Source organism: Eumetopias jubatus, unplaced genomic scaffold (assembly GCF_037043125.1).
Source record: "Eumetopias jubatus isolate StellerSeaLion01/CBP00866 unplaced genomic scaffold, mEumJub1_p1.0 scaffold_7, whole genome shotgun sequence".
In the NCBI taxonomy this organism is placed as follows: domain Eukaryota; kingdom Metazoa; phylum Chordata; class Mammalia; order Carnivora; family Otariidae; genus Eumetopias; species Eumetopias jubatus.
This window is the reverse complement of record NW_028274813.1, coordinates 105,079,299-105,104,565: the sequence shown is the minus strand read 5'-3', so window position 1 is coordinate 105,104,565 and position 25,267 is coordinate 105,079,299. Positions and strand designations below refer to the sequence as shown.

The following is a 25,267-nucleotide window of genomic DNA, read 5'->3' as shown; positions in this document are numbered from 1 at the left end:
GGGTTTTCCTGGGCTTGGAAATGGGCTTCCCCATACATTCCTAACTTACTACCATGAGCTTCAGAAATACTTCCATTTTAGCGTCCTGGGAAAACTTCAGCCGTTACAATAATATCATGCTCAGTTTTTTAAAAAGAAGTGTGCTGCAAATCAAAAGACCATCCACTAGAAAATAAGACATCAACGGCAGGAGACAACCCTGTGGAGGAAAGAAAACAGATTGGCTTTGGCTCCTCAGAAGAAGCAGTTGGCAGAGGGCGCTGTGAGCAGCTCCAGCAGCTCTGGGGAGCTGGGCTAGCTGTGGAGGTGTGGACTGCTGAAAATAAATCAAATGCCGTATAACACAGGCTAACTCAAGGAGAGAAATGACATAAACACAAACATAAAGAGTCACACTTTAGACAGTGGCCAGACTCTAGGGTGGAAACTCAAATGACTGGGTTGCATTTATAGGTCACGTTGTATGGAAAATGACCATTTTTAAATATATTAGAATCAGGGGTGCCTGGGTGGTTCAATTGGTTAAGTGTCTGCCTTCGGCTCAGGTCATGATCCTGGGGTCCTGGGATCAAGCCCCGTGTCAGGCTCCCTGCTCAGTAGGGAGTCTGCTTCTCTCTCTCCCTCTCCCTCTGTGTGTGCTGTCTCTCTCAAATAAATAAATAAAATCTTTAAAATAAATAAATATATTAGAATCCTATTCCACTTACTTACAGAGGATAATGGAACAACTTGATTGAAGTCATGGAGGGTTTGGGGTCTCATCTCCCCCTCTTCATTTAGATGAGCAGAATCACTGAAATACAGTCTCTCAATTCCTCTTTGCCTCTCTCTTTTCTATTCAACACACAGGTGAATTTGTCAATGTCGATGCATAATCAGACAACTTTCCTCAATAATTCCAAACTATGAGAAGCAGCAGTTCCCACAGAACATTAAGGAGGCACCACATGGAAAAACACATTAAATCCATTCAGGCAAGAGCTCGAGGCTTCTGGGAAGATATCTGAACTTGGCACTGAAGAAGGGATATCATTTAGAGAAGTGGTATGAGGAGGGCAGTCTAGAAAGAACTGCAAGCAGGGGCGCCTAGGAGGCTCAGTCGATTAAGCATCTGACTCTAGTTTCAGCTCAGGTCATGATCTCTGGGTGGTGGGATGGAGCTGCACCTGTGTCAGGCTCCATGATGGGCTGCTTGAGACTCTCTCTCCTCTGTCCCTCCCCCTGTTCACGCGCTCTCTAAGATAAAAATAAATACATCTTTAAAAAAAGAAAAGAACAGCAAGCAAAGGCACAGAAGCAGGGATGTGCAGAGCTCATAATTTGGGAAGAAGTACTGACCCAGTGGTCACTGGGTCTAAGACTGTGTGATGGGGAAATGTGGTAAGAGTAAGACTAGAAAGGAAATCTAGTCTCCACTCTGTAACCATACACAAGATGTGTGACCATACATGAGAAGGTCATTGTGTGGGTCTCTGGAATACAGAATCTAAGTACTAAAGTTCCTTGCAGTTCTTTTGGGGACAGCTTCCCCTGCTTTTTCCCCCTGAAAATCTCCCTTATGGTATCCCTCTGTGTGGGAGGGAACCCACAAGATAGGGGCAAGAGTGGGGCCTTAGATTCATCAGAATGACTGTGAGCAAATAACTGAGCTCAGTTTCCTCGGTGCAAAATGGGGACTTTGACTTGCCTAGTACATAAAGATTGCCATGAAGACCAAATGGTAAGGATCGCAGGATTTGAAGCAACATGAACTAGCTGTCAGGACCTTAGGTAGGTAATTCCCTTCACTTCACTGAACCTCGGATTCTCTTCAGTAAAATGGTTGGATAATATCTACCTTGTATGCTTGATATGAGGATTCACTAAAATAATGAGTAATAAAATGCTTAGTCAAAGCATGGCATACAGTAAATATTCAGTAAATATTAATGATCATAATTACGTAATAAATGATATTTCATTGTCTGAAAACACATGATTTGCTCCCAAGAGAGCTCTTTTGGGGAAATTGGCTAAATCGTGCAAACAAATGGAATAAAAATCATGGGGAGGCTCGCGCCAGCAAATTCCTACCGGAGCTCCAACATAGGCGGGTCACGCCTCCAACCACACAGGCCACACCTCCAACCACACAGACCACGCCTCAAGTCGCTAGCAGACCACGCCCATCAGCTCTCCTCCCCGGCCCCGCCCCTCCGGCCGAGCACGCGCACCCTCCCTTTTACCCTGACGCGCCTGCGCAGGATAGGTCGCTCCCGGAGGTCATGAGGGCGCTGGTTCGGCGCTGCTGGGGGCACCGGCCTGTGGGTGGCGGTCCGGGCGGTAAGCGGAGCCCCCAGTGGCGAGCGCTGGCCGGGCTCGGCGGGTCCCCTGCCGGGGAGGATGGCCGGGGCGTCCGAGTCCGCGAGAAGCCGCCCTGGCGGGTGCTCTTCCTCGGCACAGACCAGTTCGCCTGCGAGGCGCTGCGGGCGCTGCACGCCGCCAGGTACCAGGGCTGGGGCTTGGGGGGCCCGGCTGCACAAGGCGCTGATGCCGAGCCTCTGCGGCCGGCCCCGAGGGTTTGCACTCCTCGCCAGGGAAAGCAGCAGAGCCGGAAGGGTCTGGGCCCAGATCTCCGCGTCTCCAGGCGCCCGGAAGGTGCACGGTACCCGCCTGGTCCCTCCGGTCTACACTCCCTCTCCGGGCTCTGTCTCTCGGTTCTCCAAACGCTAGCGCGTGCCCCACGTGCCAAGCCGGCGCTAGTCGCTTTGCACACATCACCTCTGTCCTCTGCTACCACCTCCTTGCCCCATTTGTGTGTAAGGAAACCGGAGCTCAGAGAGGTTAAGCGATTGTCCAGGGTCATCAGCTGAGCAGGTCGGGCATTGAAACGGGGTCTGACTTCGAAGTCCTCCTCTTCCAAATTCCTCCTTCTGCCTCCTATTCATTTAATTTGTACCCTCCAATCCTCAGGCCTTCTTACCGGGCACATGCGGACCCATGTCTCGCTTCTCCGCTCCCCTCCCCATCTCCTCCCTGTATACAACGGGACCGAGTTTTCTGGGCCTGAAATCAGGACACAGTCCAAAAACGAACTATTTCCAACTGAATAAATTCATAAACCAGAACTCTTAGGTATTCATTTTGTATTTCTACGATTTAACAAATGACGTTTACTGGGGGGAAAAATTGAGATCCAACCTGTTCTGAGAGTCCATGCTATATGGTGGCTTGACCCAGCTATACTGCTCTGTCTGCCTTCCCCCAGCCTCCATTTGTTATTTTCCCACAGCGTTTTTTCCTGATGCACCCCCAACACTTATTTGTCGTCTCTATCAAGTCTTCTTCACAGCAGCCCCTCCTAGTGACAACCCCATCAATCCCCTCCTATCATATTCCTCCCTCCACCACTCTGCTCTGTGCACACACCCTGAAACGCTCCCTTCACACATGTTCTTTTTGCACACCCTCCACGATGTACTCTCCACAAAATGCTTTCCTCAGATTGTTTCCAGAATCTCATGGCATGTGTCCTGACCTTTCTGCTGATGCTTTGCTTGGCAGCTCCATTACTCCTGTGCTTTGTCTTTAGGGCCCTCCTATATACTCCTTTTCTCATAACTCCTCAACACGTGATGTAGTAACTGGTAAAGAAACTAACACCCTCTAGGCACTGGACTACGATGCAGCAGGTAAAAAGAAAGAGGTAGTACTACATGTACTGCTATGGAACGATGTCCATGGGAGATGTATATATATATATATATATATATATATTTTTTTTTAGGTATTTATTGGATCGAGGGGTGCCTGGGTGGCTCAGTCAGTTAAGCGGCTGCCTTCTCCTCAGGTCGTGATCTCAGAGTCCTGGGATCCAGCCCCATGTCGGGTTCTCTGCTCAGCGAGGAGTCAGCTTCTCCCTCTCCCTCTGCCCCTCCTCCCTGCTTGCCTCACATGTACACTCTTTCTCTCTCTCTCTTTCTAATAAATATAATCTTTAAAAATAAATAGAAGTATTTCTTGTTTGGCTAACACATGGTTGTGGTACAAAATTCAAAAGATTCAAAGGACATACAGTGAAAAGTCAGTTCCTTCCACCTCTGTCTTCCGTTTCCAGTTCCTCTCTTCAGAGACAGCCACTGTTTTCAGTTTCTTATTGTAGAAATGTTTGCTAGATATACAAGCAGATGTATATTTGACCCACTTTTTAAAAAGACTCACATAATAGTAATATAGTGTTGTTAAGAGGGAAAAACCAAAATGCAGAGCAGTATAAGCAATACCCTATTTGTGTAAAATGTACCATATGTTTCTGTATGCACAGGAAATTTCTAGAACCATGCTATCCAAACTAGCCGTTAGCCACATGTGGCTCTTTAAATTACAAATAATTAAAATTAAATAAAAAACAAAAACTCAGTCTCTCAGTGTACTAGTTTTTTTTTTAAAGATTTTATTTATTTATTTGAGAGAGAGAGAATGAGAGATAGAGAGCACAAGCGAGAAGAGGGTCAGAGGGAGAAGCAGACTCCCTGCTGAGCAGGGAGCCCGATATGGGACTCAATCCCAGGACGCTGGGATCATGACCTGAGCCGAAGGCAGTCGCTTAACCAACTGAGCCACCCAGGCGCCCTCTCAGTGTACTAGTTTTAATCATTTACCCTTAAATGTCTCATGAATTTAACCATAAAAGTACTATGGAAGTATGTGAAGTACTTTAGCTTTGAGTCATTGCCCTAACACTCCCATTTTCTTCTAATCTTTCCAACTTAGAGAAAACAAAGAGGAAGAGTTAATCGAAAAATTGGAGGTGGTCACACTGCCCTCCCCATCCCCAAAAGGACTACCAGTGAAGCAATATGCTGTCCAGTCTCAGCTTCCAGTGTATGAGTGGCCAGATGTGGGATCCGGAGAGTACGACGTTGGAGTGGTAGCTTCATTTGGCCGACTTTTGAGTGAGGCTCTTATTCTTAAATTTCCCTAGTAAGTTTTTTTTTATTCTTTTTTAAAGATTTTATTTATTTGAGAGAGAGAGAATGAGAGATAGCATGAGAGGGAAGAGGGTCAGAGGGAGAAGCAGACTCCCCGCTGAGCAGGGAGCCCAATGTGGGACTTGATCCCGGGACTCCAGGATCATGACCTGAGCCGAAGGCAGTCGCTTAACCAACTGAGCCACCCAGGCGCCCCCTAGTAAGTTTTTTTTTAAAGGGACTACAGTATAGAGGCCTTGGTCTTTATATATGGGCCTGGTGTCTAAAGTGCAAGATTTGAATTCTAATTCTGCTTTCTTTACTATTTTCTCTTAAGATAAAAAAAATTTTGTTAGTGTCATGAATTTTTGAAATGTGTGATGCTCTTGATCTCTGGGCTCTCACCCACCCTCATTTAAATTCTGTATAGATGCTGACAGTTCCCCAACGTGTCCCTCCAGTTCAGATCTCTCCCTGAAATCCAGGCCCCTGATACCCACCATCTCCTGCACACTTCTGCTTGGGTGTCTGATAGGCACCTTACATTTAAGATGTCCTAAACTACATTCCTGAACGTTTGCCCAAAACCTCCCCAAATCTTAATCTCAGTAAATGGCAACTCTGCCCTTCTGGTTGTTCAGACTCAAAACCTTTCAGTGGCTCATGATTCCTTCTCTCACACCATACATCCAATCCATCAGGAAATCTTATTGGCTCTGTCTTTGAATTCTAGAAAGAATTCACCTGTCAGGTTCTGCAGTAGCCCCTGCCTGATGTCTGCTGTCCTTGGCCTTCTCAGTCTTTTACCAACACAGCAGCCAAAGTGATCCTTTTAAAGCAGAGGTTGGATCATGTCACTCTGCTCAACGTTCTTACACAGAAGTCATCAAAGTCCTTATAGGGGCCTATAAGGACCTACCTACTGGGTTTTGACCCCTCCTGGCTGTCTGGCCTCATCTCCTCGTGTTACTCCTCAGGTTCACTCCACTCCAGCCACACTAGCCTCTCTGCTATTCCTTGAACTTGCTGAACATTTACCTTCTTCAAGATACTACTGTTTCTTCTGCCTGGAATGTCTGCATGGCTTATTCCCTTAACCTCCTCACGGCTTTGTTCAAGTGTTTCCTTATTGGTAAAACTTTCTGTGACCCCTGTGAAAACTGTTGTCTCCCACCCAGAACTCCTACCCCTTCTCTGCTTTATTTTCCTCCACAGCCCTTAGAACCATCTGGCAAACTTTTTACACAGGTTTGTATTGCTTATCTCCCGCTCTTGGCATGTAAGCTCCCTGAGGGCAGTATTTTTCCTCCTTTGGTTCAGTGTCGCTTGTATCCCCAGCACATGGACTGTGCTCAGTAAATATTTGTTGGGTGAATGAGGCGGGTCTGAACAGTGGAATTTTGAATATAAGACTCTCGTATACATGCACTCTCAAGTGCATATTCCTGCGGTGGAGACATCATCAAACTAATCACCTTACTTAGTAAATGATTTAAATTGCTCATCTATGGGCAATAGGTGTGTTGGGATAAACAGCAAAAGTGAATAGATCATTGGATGGGGATTCAAGAAGCTTGTTTTAGGCATTCTCTATGCAAACTAAATGAAACAGGGTAATTGGACTAAACTATAAATATTCACATTGTCCATGAGATGCACAGGAGGGTTTGAGTGCTTCTCCTCCTACAGTATAAAAGGTATTTTTTTGCTTTTATTTAAAAACCCCCAGGGATGCCTGGCTGGCTCAGTCGGTGGAGCGTGTGACTCTTGATCTCGGGGTTGTGGATTCGAGCCCCATGTTGGGTGTAGAGATTACTTTAAAAATAAAATCTTTAAAAAACTCCCAGATGTCACAAAATGTTGTGGAACATCTTTGGGACAGTGAATAGTTGTTCTTTTTCTGTTTTTAATTGAGTTTCATTGGTCTCTTATAAGAGAGTAAACTTAATCTCTGGCTCCCTTTACAGGTGGTATAAGACTAGATTCAACTTTGTTTTTCAAACTTTCTAGGGAAGTGTAATGATGAAAAGTCGCATATTTGTTTAGGTAGCAGGAACTAAATGGTAAAGCCCACTTGCACACTAATTTCTGCCTTTTCTGACTCAGTGGCATCTTGAATGTCCATCCCAGTTGCCTCCCGAGGTGGCGTGGTCCAGCCCCTATAATCCATACCGTGCTTCACGGAGACACAGTTACTGGAGTAACGATTATGCAAATTAGGCCTAAAAGGTAGAAGATATTTTCTTGTCTCTAGACTTTGTAGTTTTGAATGTTGATGTCAGTCTGTTTGGAGGAGACGTGAAAGTGGATGAATGGATGGTGCTCACTAATTCCTCTAACTCCAGAGTGCCTTCCCTCTCTGTCTTTTCCTGGTTTCTAATATAAACTATATGTGGTTTGGCGTTATGTAGTGTCTCTGTAAGTCCTTGTGAAATATTTGACTTGTTAACTGGAGTAAATTATATAACTAACAGCCGGATTTCTATAAAGAACATTGTGCAAATGAGAGATGGATTTTTGTATATGAGTTGTAATGAATCGTGGTTCTGCTGGCCTTGGTTTCTATGGTCAAAAAATTTTTGGAACCTGAAGACTACAGTATATGCCAATGTGTATTTATCTTAAACATTTGATTTTTTTATCCTACTATAGTCTAAAACAGGATTATATTAAGCTTCTATCTGTTATCACCTCATGTCCCCATAGAAAATAATTCACAACTTCACAAGAACAACTGCATACCTGGGATTTGCTTTAACTTACTTCAGAAAACAAGAGGGACAGATGAAATGAGTTGTAAAACTTTGATAATTCTAAACTCTGGGTGATGTTATGGGGATTCAAGAGACTATTCACTGTTTTTTGTGGATGTTTGTAAAATAATAAGCATTTTATTCAAGCTCTTAGGTTGGAAATAGAATTAACAACCACAAAGTTAAGTATTTAAAATGAAGCGTATTTCTGGGGCGCCTGAGTGGCTCAGTCGTTAAGCGTCTGCCTTCTGCTCCGGTCATGATCCCGGGGTCCTGGGATCAAGCCCTGCATCAGGCTCCCTGCTCAGTGGGGAGCCTGCCTCTCCCTCTCCCATTCCCCCTGCTTGTGTTCCCTCTCTCTCTCTCTCTGTCAAATAAATAAATTAAAAATCTTTAAAAAAATAAAAATTAAAAAAAAAATGAAGCGTATTTCTAATAAAAGCTGATAGCCAGTATTTATGGAGCTTAATGTAAAATGTAAGACTGTGGGAATGCAAATACACTTGTACCTATTTATAATCACCAATGATTAGAATCCAGGCAAAACTCTTGTCCTTTATTGGGGAGAGTATGTGCTATGGTGAGCGCTGTGAATTGTGTAAGAGTGATGAATCACAGACCTGTACCCCTGAAACAAATAATACATTATAAAAATAAATAAATTAATTAAAAAAACCTCTTGTCCTTTGAGAAAGGAAATATAGAAAGAAATCATGAATTTTTTAATGGTACTTACTTGGAAAATAAATTTTTTGCTCTATGCCCTCATTGTATAAATAGAAGCTTTTATAATACTGTTTGTTACTAAAGGTGGAATTATTTGCAGGTGCAATTAAATCCCTGATATGCAACCTCCCATACTTTTCTCCTTTAGAAAAAGATTTAAAATCTGAGTACAGGCCAGATTTTGCTTTCCCTTCTCTTAAACTGACGTTTCTCTTTTGCTAAACAGTCAAATCCACAGCCAGGGTTAAACTATCTTTTTGGTATGTAAACACTCATGTAGATAAACCTGTTGATCTGAAGGAACGGTAATGTTGTTATTTGCTTTTGATTTTTGGTAGGTTTGATGTCGGCCCAATTCTCAAACAGGAGGTGGTTCCTGTGCCACCTAAGAGCACTGCCAAGGAACTGGAGGAAGTGCTGTCAAGACTGGGGGCCAACATGGTATGGTTCTCTAACATCCCACTGCTTTGTGCTCATTTCCTGGGTCTCCTGCCTGTCAGTGATGCAAAGAACACTTCGGCAACGCATCATTTTCAGCTTTTTGTTTCTTTTAATTGATTTCTCTCCCTGCTTCCTAAAATCAAGGTTGGCATTTCTCATGTAAGTCTTTGGGAAATGTACAGAGTGGGTACTTAGTACAGGCTCTCCTGAAACACGCGAGCTTCTGTGGCCCCCCACGTTCCAGTGAGACCATTAGATGCTGCTTCCCAGTTTCAGCCTCTGGCTCCTAGACTCGCCTGGCGCCCCTGTCAAACTGGCCAACAGCCATCCCCTCAGTGACCGTGCATTCCTCCACTTTTGCGCCTGCACTGAGGTCATCGCCTCCATACGCCCTGGAGTTCTGCTGACCCCCTCACTGTAAATGAACTCTTTGGCTTTGTATAGCTCGAATCTGCATACAGGAGGTCTGAGTCAGTGCTTAATATGAACTAGTTAATTTTCTGTAGAGGATAGTTTTTCCCCAACTATCTAGTGGTGCTTCCTAATCTGGGCACTTGCCTCAGAAATGGTATTGTAATAATAGTGGCTCTCGTTTTTCGAGCACGGGCTCGTGTGCCAGGACTATTCTGGATCCTCTGTAGACTAATTTTTTTTTTTTTACCTTCCCAACAAACAAACCTTGAGGTAGCCTATTACTGTCACCAATTTTTAAAGATGATGACACTGAAGGCCACACAAGTCAAATAACTTTCCCACAATGACACTTGAGTAGGTGGTGGAATTGGGATTTGAACCCAGAACTGTGTGGCTCCAGAGTACACTTTCCTTCTTTGAGGCTCCACTGCCTTCCCTCCTAGGAGTTAGAGTGTGGATTCCTGAGCACACATTGTCCTGACAAGAAGAGTTTGCATAGCCAGTGGAGCTCAGCTTTCTCTGGAAGCACATTTTTGCTCTGTCCTCTGCAGAGAGTATCACCACTGAGACTCCATTGAGGAGACCTGTCTCGTCACAGCTTAAGGCTCTAGTTTACCGCCCTGCCCTCCCACACAGCTCCTTCAAAGCTTTCCATAATGTCATGGTACTCAATTATAATGTATCTCTGCTTTTGTTCTTTTCATCTTGAATATGTTGCTCTCCCTTTTTTTTTTTAAGCTTATTTCAGTTTTGAAAAATTTGCCTGAGAGTTTGAGCAATGGAAGGCAGCAGCCAACTGAGGGAGTGACACATGGTGAGTGAAGGCTGCAGAGACCCTTATCCCTTCATGTGGTTTTTGTCTGTCATGATAGCACCTGAACGCTCTGACTTCACTGGCACATTGCCCTTCATTTTGACTAAAGATCGAGTGCCCATTTGTATGTCCCTTTCCAAAGAATGGCTGGTATAATCTCCCTTCTCCTCTTAACATGTAGTCTCTTGAAGGATTGGAAATTTTTTCCCTATTCTTTATATTGAAAAGTACCAAACACAGAGATAAGTTAAAAGATGATGAATGCCAGGGCACCTGGGTGGCACAGTCAGTTAAGCATTCGACTCTTGGTTTTGGCTCAGGTCGTGATCTCAGCGTTGTGAGATCGAACCCCACATCGGGTTCTGCGTTCAGTGGGGAGTCTGCTTAAGATTCTCTTCCTCTCCCTTTGCCCCTCCCTCACTCTCTCTAAGGTAATAAGATAAATAAATCTTTAATTTAAAAAAAATGAATACCTGTTTAACCCAGACTCAGTAATTATTAATTATTAACATTTGGTCATATTTTCTTTTTCTCTGTGTATGTGTTTGTTTAGTATATATTTAGTGTATATATATATATTTTGAATTTCTGCTTAATCCTGTGGAAGTATGCATCATAACCTTTCATTCATTCGTAAATACTTCAACATGCATCTTTTTTTTTTTTAAGAATTTATTTATTTATTTGTCGGGGCGGGGAGAGAGAGAGCACAAGCAGGGGGAGCGCAGGCAGAGGGAGAAGCAGGCTCCTGCTGAGCAAGGAGCCCAGTGCGGGACTCGATCCCAGGACCCTGAGATCAAGATGAGCCGAAGGCCGACGCTTTCCTGACTGAGCCACCCAAGCATCCCTCAACATGTATCTCTTAAGAGAAATGAATAGTTCCCTAACAGTGTCTAATATCCAGTACGTAAATGTTCCTAATTGTCTAAAAACTTATTTTTTAGCTGTATAGTTATTCAAACTAGTATCTAATTATAATTAGTTGGTATGTTTCTTTAATCTAGAGTAATTCCTCCATTATTTTCCCCCTTCATGTCATTGACTTTTTGAAGAGAATAGGCTAGTTGTCTATTTCCTTCCAGTGTTTAACTTGTTTTTCTAGCCTTTATATTTCTTGTGAATTGGAAATTCTAAAGGCTTGAGGAGACTTAGGCTTGAAGTTTTTGGAAAGAGTATTTCATAGATGATGTTGTGTTCCAGTGGTATTTGTTTCAGTTTGTTTTTAATTTTAAGGATTGCTTTTTATTTTTACTTATGATTTATTTCTTGACTACTTAAAACATTTACATGATTCAAAAGTCAAAACTGTTTAAAAGGATATACTCAGAGAAGTGTCACCTCTCTCTGCTCTAGTCTTTGGATGTCACATCAGTGAGCCATAATACCAGGTTGCATCAAGGCTGGTGAAGTTGAGTTTGATCACTTGGGTTGAGTCCAGTGTAAAGATTTGTTTTTCCCTTTGCAGTTGGCAAGTAATCTGTGGGGTAACACTTTGGCACCATGCAAACATCCTGTTCTCTAACAATCTTTCACATAATGATTTTGGCATGGGTTGGTGCTTCTTCCCTGAATGAATTATTTCGTTTGGGATTGCAAAATGGTGATTTTCCAATTCCTTTTACCTTTAATATTTGGCATTATTCTGTAAAGAAGAGCTTTTCCTCATTAACTGAAGATGAATCTTAGTTCATCCTAAAATGGCAGGATCAATGCTTAATTCTTTCTCTACCAATTTTTAGATAAGAAGTTGGTGCCACAATCACCTTCAGTTATGGTGGCAAATGAGTTTTTTAAATTATGATTTGACTCATGGATTTTCACTTATTGTGTTTTACAGTTAATTATAATTCTTTGTCCTGCTCAAGTCATCCCAAATTTGGCCAGTGGGAACCCCCTAAAGTTGGGTCCTGAATCCTTTTGACAACCTTAACTAGTTTTTGAGTGCTTCCTTGCTTTCTTTTATAAGATGTCCCAGACTCACCTTATGAATTTTCCGTCCCATGTTGGAATGAACCATCTCCCCCTTGTTTGTTTTAGTGAGGGGGGTGGTATTTAGATGCCATCTGGTACAACAGTGTGCACCAAGATAAGGTGTCAATGGACAAGGCATTATATTTTTTAAATAATATTTGAGTTCATACCATTACTGATTCAAATATTTATTTAAGATTTTATTTATTTATTTGAGAGAGAGAGAGAGCAGGGGGAGGAGCAGAGGGAGAGGGACAAGCAGACTCTGGGCTGAGCATGGAGCCCAATGCAGAGCTCGATCCCACAACTCTGAGATCATGACCTGAGCTGAAATCAAGGGTCAGACACTTAGCTGACTGAGCCACCCAGCCCCCCCCATTCAAATTTTGAATTTCAGGGTTTTTCTTATATTTTCTTTTAAACTGAATATCTTTTCAAAAGTTAATACTGACCTATTTATTTAATTGCTAGGCATAAAATAGTTTCAAAATTACACCACCAGTGTTATTAAAACAGTAAAATTGCTGAGTAATATTTCATATTCCTCTGCAGGGTTTTTTTTGTTTTTGTTTTTTTTGCCCATAGACTATATCCTGCTAAGAGTATGCAATCAGAGTATTATGTCCAAAACTTACTGGAGATGATGATTATTTTTCCCATGTGGTTTTGTTACCCAGTTTGATATATAGTTAGGTTTATTTGTTTCAGTTTGTTTTCAATTTTCAGAGTTGCTTTTTTTTCTCTTTATGATTAAACTTTATTTTTTGAATCATATAAATCATCTTTGATTTAAAAATTTAAGCTTTTTGAAAAAGTATACTCACAGAAGTCTCACTTCCATCCCTAGCTGCTCCTCCCTGTTTCCCTCCATGAGTGAGTCATTTTTATGAGTTTATGCTTTAGCCTTCCAGTTGTTTCCTTTTATCAAAATAAGCAAATACCACATATTTTTAAGTTGATTTTTCCTTTATTCTGTCACAAAAGGTGGCATAAAATATATACTCTTTTGTACCTTTGGTTTTTTGGGTTGGTTTGTTGGTTGGTTTTTGTTTTTGTTTTTTTTACTTAACTGTGTACCCTGGAAATCCTTTCCTATCAGTAAAAAGAGATTTTCCTTGTTCCTCTTGATGGCAGCATAGTTCTTACTTATGTGGATGTATCATAACTAATTCAACAGATCCCCTGTTGATGGACATTTTGTTTGTTTCCAAACTTTTGCTATTTCAAATAATGCCATTATAAATAACTTCAAGCATATGTTACTTCCAAATCCAATAGATGAGAAATTGCCTCTTGGAGTAGTTTTAATTTACATTACTCCTGTGAGTGAGGTTGAGGATCTTTTTGTATGTTTAAAGACTACTCGGCATTTCTTTTTTCCAGGAAGGAACATTATATCTTTTGCCCATTTTTCTATCACATTTTTGGGCTTTTTCTTCTCAGTTTTTAGGAGTACTTTATTTGATAGATGTAAATAAATCTACATAATAGATATAAAGTAGTCCTAGATATTACATTATTATTACATAGATATATGTTTAGATTAACATGTAATTATAAATTTTATATTTGTTTTTTTTAAATTTTTTTAAAGATTTTATTTATTTATTTGAGAGAGAGAGAGAAACAGCATGAGAGGGGAGAGGGTCAGAGGGAGAAGCAGGCTCCCCGCTGAGCCGGGAGCCCGATGTGGGACTCGATCCCAGGACTCCGGGACCATGACCTGAGTCGAAGGCAGTCGCTTAACCAACTGAGCCACCCAGGCGCCCTAAATTTTATATTTGTTATAAATAGATCTAAAGTATTATGATAAAAATTACAAATACTTTCTGGTTTGTTTTTTTGTTGTTGTGTTGTTGTTTTTTAAGTAATCTCTACACTCAGCATGGGGCTCGAATTTACAAACCCAATATTGAGAGTCTCATGCTCTACCAACTGAGCCAGCCAGGCACCCCTGTCATTTGTTTTTAGACTTGATTTATGACCTTTCTTTTTGTCTTACAGAAGTTTATTTTTATTAAAAGTTTATTTTTATGTAGTCATATTTGTCATTCTTTAATTGCTTCTGGATTTTGAGTCATTGTTAGAAGGGCTTTTTCTACTCCCAGGTTACAAAGAAATTCACCCATTTTTCTTTTAGTATTTGTATGATTGATTTATTTTTACTTTATATTATGGAAAATTTCAAACGTATTTAAAAGTTGAAAAAATAATACAAGTTCTCTTGTATCATTCAGCATCAGTAGTTGCCAGTTCAGGGACGCCTGGGTGGCTCAGTCCTTAAGCGTCTACCTTTAGCTCAGGTCATGATCCCAGGCTCCTGGGATCGAGCCCCACATCAGGCTCCCTGCTCAGTGGGAAGCCTGCTTCTCCCTCTCCCACTCCCCCTGCTTGTGCTCTCTCTCTCAAATAAATAAATAAAATCTTAAAAAAAAATAGTTATCAATTCATGGACATAGAATCTGATATTTAGTCTTGCTCTTGGCTTTATCTTGTAGCCCCTAAGATTTCTGCTGGTACCAGCTGTATAAAATGGGAGGAACAAACTTCAGAGCAAATATTCAGACTTTATCGTGCCATTGGAACTATAGTAAGTTGGAAGTCAGATTGCAGTTTTACCTAATTGTGTGTGTGTTTAATTCATTTTCAAAATATTTTTACTTAGGAATGAATCTGAACTAAACCTAAGAATCCTGAAATTCATTTTATTCTTAAAACTTTTAATCAGATAAAATATACATAACATAAATTTACCATTTTAACAATTTTTAAGTGTATAAATAAGTAGCATTCAGTACATTCATATCATTGTGCAACCATTGCTACTCTCCATCTCCAGAACTTTTTCATCATCCCAAACTGAAACCCTGTACCCACTGAACACTAATTCCCCCATCCCCCTTCCCACAGTCCCTGGTAACCACTATCCTACTTTCTGCCTCTTAGAATTTGCTTATTCTAGGTACCTCATATAAGTGGAATCATACAATATTTGTCCTTTTGTGTCTGGCTCATTTCACCTAGCATAATGTCCTTAAGGTTCATCCATGCTGTACCATGTATCAGAATGTCATTTCTTTTTAAGTCTGAAAAATATTCCATTGTATGTATATACCACATTTTGTTTATCCATTTATCAGTCAGCGGAGGTTTGGGTCATTTCCCCCTTTTGGCTATTGTGAATAATGCTGCTGTGAACACTGGTGTACAGATATGTTCGAGTCCTTGCTTTCAAAAATTCTTTTGTGTATATGAAATTCATTTTTTAAATATTCTTTAAACTTCAAGTTTTTATATGGGCCTTAGAATTCACAAAGCACTTTTGAATATACATATATATTCTGCAGTTTCCCATAACCAAGTTTTATTACCCATTTCATAGATGAGAGGAATGAAAGGAAGCAATGAACTTCAGGGTGCCCCATCACAAAATAATGAATCTAAATTTTCAAATGCCTAATCCAGTGCTTTTCCCAGTATATCTTTCTGCCCGTAGCCAATTTTTTATACAATATACATTGTATACAATTACAATATACATTGTATCAGCCCTAATTTTCAGATGAACAAACTAAAGCTCAGAGGTTAAATAATTTTCCCAAGTCTATCAAATTAGGAAGTGGCAGAGACATGAAACCCAGCTCTGCCTGGCTCTAAAGTCCATATTCCTTTCTCTATGCCATTCTGCTTTTCTGTGGGAAAAGTACCAGGTTTGAAGTCAGACAGATCTGGTTCAAAACCTGCCTCTCACTAACTGCCAATGTGACCTTTAGCAATATTCAGTAACCATGCATTCTCTTAAATCATCAATTTCTACAGATGGTACACAAAATGAAGTTGTAACTGTAACTTATTAAATAGCTCTTTATTTATACTTTTAGTATTTATTAAATACTTATTAAAATACCTGGGGCACCTGGCTGGCTCAGTTGGTGGAGCGTATGACTCTTGATCTCAGGGTTGTAAGTTCAAGCCCCACATTGAGGGTGTAGAGATTACTTAAAATCTTTTTTAAAAATTAAAAACGATACTTATTAAAAAACCCAAGTTCAATTCTCAGTTCTTTGACAAATGTATTGGGTTTTTTTCCCCGTCATTTTGATAGCTTCTTGGGTTGTTTGAACTTGGGGCCTACCAAGTGTAGGGTTTTTAATGGGCCACCTATTACTAACATTGATTAAGATGGAGACCTGCCACTGTATATTTCTAGCATGCCAGGTTCTTCAGTGAGGATCTCAACCTCATGTGTGGGTATCATCTGATTTTAAGATGATGAAATTGGACTTAATACTTTGAGAATGCATGGTTACTGAATATTGCTAAAGGTCACATTGGCAGTTAGTGAGAGGCAGGTTTTGAACCAGGTCTGTCTGACTTCAAACCTGGTACTTTTCCCACAGAAAAGCAGAATGGCATAGAGAAAGGAATATGGACTTTAGAGCCAGGCAGAGCTGGGTTTCATGTCTCTGCCACTTCCTAATTTGATAGACTTGGGAAAATTATTTAACCTCTGAGCTTTAGTTTGTTCATCTGAAAATTAGGGCTGATAACAATGTATATAAAGCATCTAGTATAGTATCTGGCAAAGAGTTGGTATTCATTAAATGTTATCTGCTATTATTCATGCATTCATTAAGCAAAATTGTTCTTAAAGATGTTATTTATTTGTCAGAGAGACAGAGAGAGTACTGCAGGGGGAGCAGCAGGCAGAGGTGGAGGGAGAAGCAGGCTCCCCGCTGAGCAGGGAGCCCAACGCAAGGCTTGATCCCAGGACCCTGGGATCATGACCTGAGCGGAAGGCAGATGCTTAACTGACTGAGCCCTATTATGTGTCAGGCATTGTACCGGATATTAGAGATAAAGATGATGTGAGAAGGCAGAAACAAATAAGGAAATAAATAAAAATATCAGGTAGTGTGGTAAGTTCTTTGATGAAAATTAAAATAGGAAAACGTGATAGACTAACTGGCGGTTATTTTAGATTAGGTAGATGGGGAAGGCATCTCTGAACTGACATTTCAGCTTTGATTTGAAAGACAGTAAGGAGCCAGTCATGCCAAGATGAGGAAAATGGCATTCCAGGCGGAGGGAGCAGCTAGTACAAAACCTAAGGTGGACTAAACAAGATGAAGACTTCACAAGAAAAGAAAAGCCACACATCAGTATCCCTTATGAATAGAGAGGCAAAAATTCTCAGCAGAATTAGCAAACTATATTAAACAACATATAAAAAAGGATTATATACCATGACCAAGTAGGGTTTATATGAGGAATGCAAGGTTGAATCAACATACAAAAACCAACCCATGTAATACGCCATATTAATAGAATAAAGGGCAAAAGCCACATAATTTACTCAGTAGTTGCAGAAAAAGCACTTGACAAAAATCCAACACCCTTTCATGATAAAAATGTTCAACAAACTAAGAAGGGAACTTCCTCGGGGTGCCTGGGGGGCTCAGTTGTTAAGCGTCTGCCTTCGGCCAGGATCCTGGGATTGAGCCCCACATCAGGCTCCCTGCTCCGTGGGAAGCCTGCTTCTCCCTCTCCCACTCCCCTGCTTGTGTTCCCTCTCTTGCTGTCTCTCTCTCTCTGTCAAATAAATAAAATCTTAAAAAAAAAAAAAAAAGGAACTTCCTCAACCTGACAGAAACCCACAGCTAACATCATATTTAATGGTGAAAGCCTGAAAGCTTTCCACCTAAGATCAGGAACAAGACAAAGATGTCCACTCTCACCAGTTCTATTCAGCATTGTGCTGGAAGTTCTAGCCAGGGCTATTAGGCAAGAAAAAAGAAAATACGGAATCAGACTGCAAAGGAATAAGTAAAACTCTATGTGCAGATGACATGATCTTATATACAGAAAATCATAAAGAATCCAAAAGAAACTTTAGAGCTAATAAGCAGTAAAGAAGACCTAAGTAAATGGAAAGACCTTGTTGTTCATGGGTTGAAAGACTTAATGTTGTTAAGATGGCACTATTCCCCAAATTGATCCACAGATTCAACACAATTCCTATAAAAATCCCAGTTGACGTCTTTGCAGAAATTGACAAGTTGATCCTAAAATTCATATGGAATCCCAAGAGACCCAGAATTGCCAAAAAATCTTGAAAAAGGACAGAGTTAAAGAACTCACCCTTCCTAATTTCAAAACTTACTACAAAGCTACAGTAATGAAGACAGTGGGATACTGACATAAGGATAGACCTGTTTCTCAGTGGAATAGAATTGAGAGCCCAGAAATAAGCCTTCATGTTTACGGTCAATCGCTTTTTGATAGGGGTACCAACATAGTTTGATGGGGAAAGAATAGTTTTTTTAACATATGGTGCTTAGACAGCTGGATATCCACAATCAAAAGAAATGATTTTGGATTCCTACCTTACAAACTCCAAATGGATCAGAGACCTAAATATAAGAGCTTAAATGATAAGACTCTTGGAAGAAAAAACATAGGGGTAAATCTTCATGACCTTGAATTAGGCAATGGTTCTTCGATATGTTGTCTACAGCCTAAGCAACCAAACTAAAAATACAGAAATTAGACTTGAAAATCAAAAACTGTTGGGGCTTCAAAGAATACTATCAAGAATACAAAGAGACAACCTATAGAGGGGAAGAAAGTATTTGCAAATCATATATCTGATAATGGTCTAGTATCCAGAATATATAAGGATCTCTTACAACTCTACTACAAAAACACAAATGTGATTAGAAAATGGGTAAAGCATCTAAATAGATATTTCTTCCAAGATCTATAATAATAGATGATCATTTTCATTAGTCATTAGGGAAATGCAAATCAAAACTGTACAGAGATACCACTTCATACCCACTAGGATAGCTATAATTTAAAAAACAGACAATAAGTATTGACAAGGATGTGGAGAAATTTAGAACCTTCATACATCGTTGGTGGGAATGCAAGCTGGTGCAGCTGCTATGGAAAAGCAGTTCGACAGTTCCTCAAAAAGTTAAACACAGGGGTGCCTGGCTGGTTCAGTTGGTACAGCGTGCAACTCTTGATCTTGGGGTTGTGCGTTCAATCCCCACACTGGGTGTAGAGATTACCTAGAAATAAAATCTTAAAAAAGTTAAACACAGTCACATTACCATAAAATGATCCTTATCTTCTGCAATTCACCTTTCCTCTTCACTGAGAAAAAGCTTGTGCTATAACAGAAGGTGAAATTTGATTCCTGTAGCTGCCAATGACCACCCAAGAGCAAAATCCGTATCTTTGGGTTTCTGCTTTTTTACTTCTAGAACAGGGTTAATAACCATGTCCACAACTGCCAAGATCAAAGGAGATAAACCTTGTGAATTAAATCCGTGCAAACATATGATTTTGACAGTAATGATGGTGATACTGAGATGACTATATTCTTACCATCCCTTTCCTTTCTGCAATGCTGTGATGATAAAGTGAGGATGAGCTTTACCTTCCTCAAGAACAAGAAGTATATATACTGAACAAGAACTATATACCTAGCATATTTATAACTCTCAGTAAATACAAATCTTTCTTTAGTCAGCATGTTTCAAAAGTCTTTTGAGTTCTTTGAAAGAAAAAAGTTACACATGTGAAAATTGTTTCCTAACTTTTACTGGAAATGGGTGAAAGGAAAATAAGCCAGCAAATTATAGAAGAGGATATTGTACCAAAACATATCTTATGTAAGATCATGAACGTCTATGAACTTTTCTTCAAATTTATTTAATTTTTTGATGTCACATTCAGATCTTTGAAACAATCTAACTCTTCTGAAAAATTAAATGTCCTCTTTGGGGGAGGTCATAAAGAGCATTGAATGCTGAGAATGAGAAAACCTAGATTCTGGTCCTAGGCCCTACCTGTGTCTAAACTTGGGAAAATAGCTGCATTTCTCTGGGCCTCACTTTTCCTTGTCTATGAAATAGAGGATTGAACTACAGTCTGAAAATAAATTTATTTACTTTAGAAATTTGAGAGAACTTATTTCCTGGTACATGTTAATTTTTATTAGTCTGAAATCAAAATGTGACGAAAGTGGCATTTCACATTGTGGGGAAGGGTGAGATGGATTATCCAGTAAATAGGGTTGGGACAACTGAACTGGTTAGCTATTAGAGGGGGAGGCCCTCAAATCCTGCCTTTCAAAGTCAATAATATCTAGACGGATCAAGCATTTAAAATGTAAAAGAGTGAAACCACAAAGAACAGAGGGAAAAGCACAGTTGAATAATTTTATAATATTTAATAATCTTAAAGTGTGGGATAGCCCTTTTTGAGCTTGACGTGAACCACTAGAGCCAGGAGAGAAAAAAACTGGCTAATATTACTCCATAAAAATAAAAACACTTATGCACGGGAAAAAAATTACTCTAGTTTAAAAGTCCATACGCTGGTGAAAATGGCTATTAATAGTAGCAAGAAATTGAAAATAATTGAAATGTCCATCATAAAGCTATTGATTGCATAAATTATGGTATAGTCAAGATGGAAGTGCTGTGCTACAGATATAGAGGGAAATAGACATGCATGCACTGATGAAAGTTGTCCATGCTTCAGTCGTTAGGCAAAAAAGTTCCTTGTAAGAGTACGTTCTAGATTTTTGTAGTATTTGCAGGAAAAAAATACAAGGATATACACATCAAATTGTTAACAGTGGCTACTTCTCAGGATGGGAATACAGAATAATTTCTAAATTTAAAAAAAATTTTTTTTTGCAATTCAGATCTAAATTTTATTTCAGAGTTAAAATTGCCATTCAGTTATGCAAGAAATAATTGTATTTGCTCTCTTAAAAGCAAAAAGAAGTAAATGTCTGTTTATTTAAACCTTGGCAAGAGGTTAGTTAATTTAGGGCATAAGAGAACAATCCCCTCTTCTGGTCTTCTTTTTTTTTTTTTTTAATTTCTTATTGTTATGTTAATCACCATACATCACATCATTAGTTTTTGATGTAGTGTTCCATGATTCATTGTTTGTGCATAACACCCGGTGCTCCACGCAGAATGTGCCCTCTTTAATACCCATCACCAGGCTAACCCATCCCTCACCCTCCTCCCCTCTAGAACCCTCAGTTTGTTTTTCAGAGTCCATCGTCTCTCTTGGTTCGTCTCCCCCTCCGACTTACTCCCCTTCATTCTTCCCCTCCTGCTATCTTCTTCTTTTTCTTTTTTCTTAACATATGTTGCATTGTTTCAGAAGTACATATCTGTGATTCAACAGTTTTGCACAATTCACAGAGCTCACCATAGCACATACCCTACCCAATGTCTATCACCCAGCCACCCCATCCCTCCCACCCCCCACCACGCCAGCAGCACTCAGTTTGTTTTTAAAACTTTTTTAAAAAGTTTTATTAAGGGCGCCTGGGTGACTCAGTTGGTTAAGCAACTGCCTTCGGCTCAGGTCATGATCCTGGAGTCCCGGGATCGAGGCCCACATCGGGCTCCCTGCTCGGCGGGGAGTCTGCTTCTCCCTCTGACCCTCTTCCCTCTTGTGCTCTCTATCTCTCATTCTCTCTCAAATAAATAAATAAAATCTTTAAAAAAAAAAAAAGTTTTATTAATTTAAGTATCTCTATGCCCAACATGGGACTCAAACTCACAACCCTGAGTTCAAGAGTCACAAGCTCCTCCTCCGACTGAGCCAGCCAGGTATCCCTACTTTCTAAATTTTTTTAACATAATTGTAATGCTTGCATTTTTTTAAATGAGCATAAATTTAAATTAGAAATATTAATAAAGATATAAACATTGATTTTTAAAATAGTGTTTAAGTTCTTATCAAACTTGGAGACTGATGTAGAGGGTCACATCTGTGTTCTGTTGCATAAGATTTAGAGACTCAGTTCCCAATTCTTCTGTAACTGGGAGAGAAGTCAGACCAAATTAATGCAAAATAGTAGTTGAAAAGGGTTTGGGGGTTGAGTGTATTCCATTATCATACCTTCTTTAATTTTATTTGCAGATTCCGTTGCAGACTCTCTGGATGGATAATACCATTAAACTTCTGGATTTGGTAGAAGTTAATAGTTCAGTCCTCACTGGTACTAACTTTTGAATAGCTGATGTGGAAAATGTTTTCACTATACTCCATTTGAAAATGTATCTGTTTTACCATAGGTCACATTTACTAAAAATAAGGATTCTTTTAGTTTGTGTCAGTTCAGTAATGATAATGCTTTATACTCATTTATTATCTTACTCTTTGCAGTGTCCATTCTCATATATTTTTTCATTCAGTCATCCTAAGAATGTGGGAAGTAGGCAAAGCAGTCTTACTATCCCATTTTAAGCTCTGTGATTTCCTACACTAAGGTTTTCAGGGAGTGCAGAATGACTTGGTCATTTTCATTCTGCTGAATATCATAATGAAAATCCCTCGGCAGCTCAGTGAGAATCCTAGGCCAGGGTGTAGCATTTCGTGACACAGTCCATTCTGAGGCGCATCAGTGCCCTCCCAGTACGGTGGGCTGAAGGAGTGGGAGCCACAGAAGGAGCTGGTCCAGCTCAGAGGGAGTCAGAGATCCCCAGGAATCTCATTTGTTGGGTCATGGATGGAAGGGCCAGCTTAGATCCTAAGCTTCCTGTATACCTCTCCACTGGTAGCTAGTTATTTCCCCCAAATGGTCAAAACTTCTAAATTCGACATTTTTAGGTTGATCTTTGGGAGACTGGGTAAAGGACAGGTAAGTTCCTATGTGTATGGAAAGCTTCCCTTTGGGTTTGAGATGCATTAGAGCACTGTGGCTCCATCATAAGTTTGGATTACAGAGTCAGGGCATCAGCAGGTATGTCCTCTAATATTAATACTGCCTCCCGGGATGTTTTTTTATTTTTAAGCACCATGAAGTTGCTTAATTATTTATTCTCTCTCATATTCTTCTTCTCCCCACCCCCCAATTCTTTAGATTCAAAATTAAGAGAACAACCTCTTATTCCAGGATCAGTAATATACCACAAACAGTCACAAATACTGCTGGTTTGTTGCAAGGTATATTTTCCTTTAGTTTTAAATTATACTCGTTTTATTGAGTTTATAGTTTATCATTTTTAGTTAAGACTTCACTCAACTGTTTATCCATCAGAGTGAGCCACTGGACAGTTTAATTTTTCTTAAGAAATAGTAGAATCTCTAGTGTAATTTTTGAAAATGATGAAGTTTTACCAAGGCATTATTACTGAAAGAAGATTCAGTAAGTTTAGGCTTTCTTAAAAGAAACTTGTATATTCTCAGTAGTAATTTAATTAGCAAGTTCTTGTTAATAACTAGCAAGTCTTGTTTAACGAGCAACTCATCGTGTTAATATGATGATCATAGAAGATAGCCGTAGTGGAGTATCTAGCTGAACTACTACAGTGCAGGTATCCTACTTGCTTTTATTGTTCCATAGTGGTTAAAGAGGAGATTTTTTAACCTATTTAAAATGACTTTCGAACCATTATTATTTTATGACAATGGCCTGAGAAATGTTCCACATTTCTTCCATTTTCTGGTATTTTCCTTCATATGGTGTTTATGTGCGATGTTTCGTGCTCAAGAGGCCGTGTTTAAAATGTGTGATAGGGTGATCTGACCTACACAGACTGTAGATAAAGAGCTCCCACATCAGCCTCTTTTCATCTTTCTTCAGCTTATTCTCAAACGGTATAGGGTCTATATTGCAAATTTGCAGTTTGCTGTCCTAGAAGAAGCTGGGGTTGTCTGAACATGTGAGTTTAAGTCCCACGAGTTATGTCACCTCCGACAAATCACTCACCTCCCTGGGCATCAGTTTTCTCTTCTAAAATCAATTTCCGCTGGGGATGATATTGGATCTGCCTACTTTTAGAATGGTTACATTTTTGATGACCAGTCATAATAAGATACATGGACATATTCTGAAAACTGTAAAGTACCATGCCAGTATGACACACTTCTTTATTCTGCCCCCTTTATGTTTAAATAGGTTTAATTTATACAGGTCTGTACATTTGTTATCACTCAGTAATAAACTTAGAGTCAAAGAATCATATATGTCACTTAGTACAGTGCTATCTGCAGCTAGGCATTTGGTAAAGATTTGTAGGTTTTCATGATAAAAGTTGTATAAGCTAAAATTTACCACCAGTTTTGCCACCACTGCCTGTTCACTGTTTGTCTTTTGCCCTTAGGATGGCTGGATTGGTATTCGATCAGTGATGCTCAAAAAAACACTAACAGCTACTGATTTCTACAATGGTTATCTGCACCCTTGGTACCAGAAAGATTCCCAAGCTCAGCCAAGGCAGTGCAGATTTCAGACTCTCAGACTTCCAACAAAGAAGAAGCAGGAGAAAAAAAAATTGTTGCTATGCAACAGTGCATTAAGTAGTTAGGAAGTAGATGGACAAGAACCTACTACATATTTGTAATTTATTAAAAGCCTCATTTACAAGGAATTACCTTGACTTTCAAAGAAGATGACACTGTTGGAGGGACAGGAAAGAAGATTATTGTCAAAAAGATGAATTACCTCACTTCCCATTTTTTGTTTAACAGTAGTCAAAACCCACTTTTTTATTTGAATAACAAAAAGAACTGTAAATAAATTTTTTATTTATAATGTGAAACTCAAGGAGATTTTATCTTTCCCTAAAAGCAAATGCAACTAACTAGTAACTAGTGTGTGTGTAGACACACACACACACACACATACCCCTACTGAATAGAGGTTCCTTTAAAAAAGTGCATCTATGAAAGTTTTTAGATCATATGTCCCCATTGATTATGCTATCATTTCAGCAGTATTTAATCTACATTTCTGATTTTTAACAAGCCGTAAAGTCAGCTCTTAAGTTTATCTACCATCTAGTTCTCATAAAGTAGTAAACATACATAATATTTAATCATCTCTGTCACATGAATCTGTACTATAAATTCATATTTTACATCTAGGTTTTCTTAATGTAGGGATATGCTAACATTTTTCAACTTAATTGTGCAATAAAGGTTATTGAGCATCTGGTCTGTGCAAACTCATCTCTGTCTCCAAGAGACTCAAGCAGTTCTGGGGAAGGAAAGGCATTAGTGGCCAGCTGTTGAATTTTTGAAAATCTTTACATATCGGCTCTTCCTTCCTAGATTCTATCAGTAAAAATCTTTTTCCATTCATTAATTCATCCACTCCACATTTATTGATAGGGTGATCTTATAATTGGTCATCTAAATTAGGCACATTCATG

At 39.7% G+C, this 25,267-nt stretch overlaps 1 protein-coding gene across 1 annotated transcript; it reads left to right on the top strand.

Annotated features, from left to right (window-relative positions):
- The first annotated feature begins 2,247 nt into the window (after window positions 1-2,247).
- Window positions 2,248-25,045, top strand: MTFMT (mitochondrial methionyl-tRNA formyltransferase). The gene is given in 10 exon segments (XM_028100443.2): window positions 2,248-2,485; window positions 4,753-4,962; window positions 7,056-7,178; window positions 8,767-8,869; window positions 10,022-10,097; window positions 14,567-14,658; window positions 22,032-22,110; window positions 22,975-23,057; window positions 24,218-24,379; window positions 24,382-25,045. Coding segments are annotated over 10 exon segments (1,185 nt in total). The 5' UTR covers window positions 2,248-2,264; the 3' UTR covers window positions 24,418-25,045.
- The last annotated feature ends 222 nt before the right edge of the window (window positions 25,046-25,267 follow it).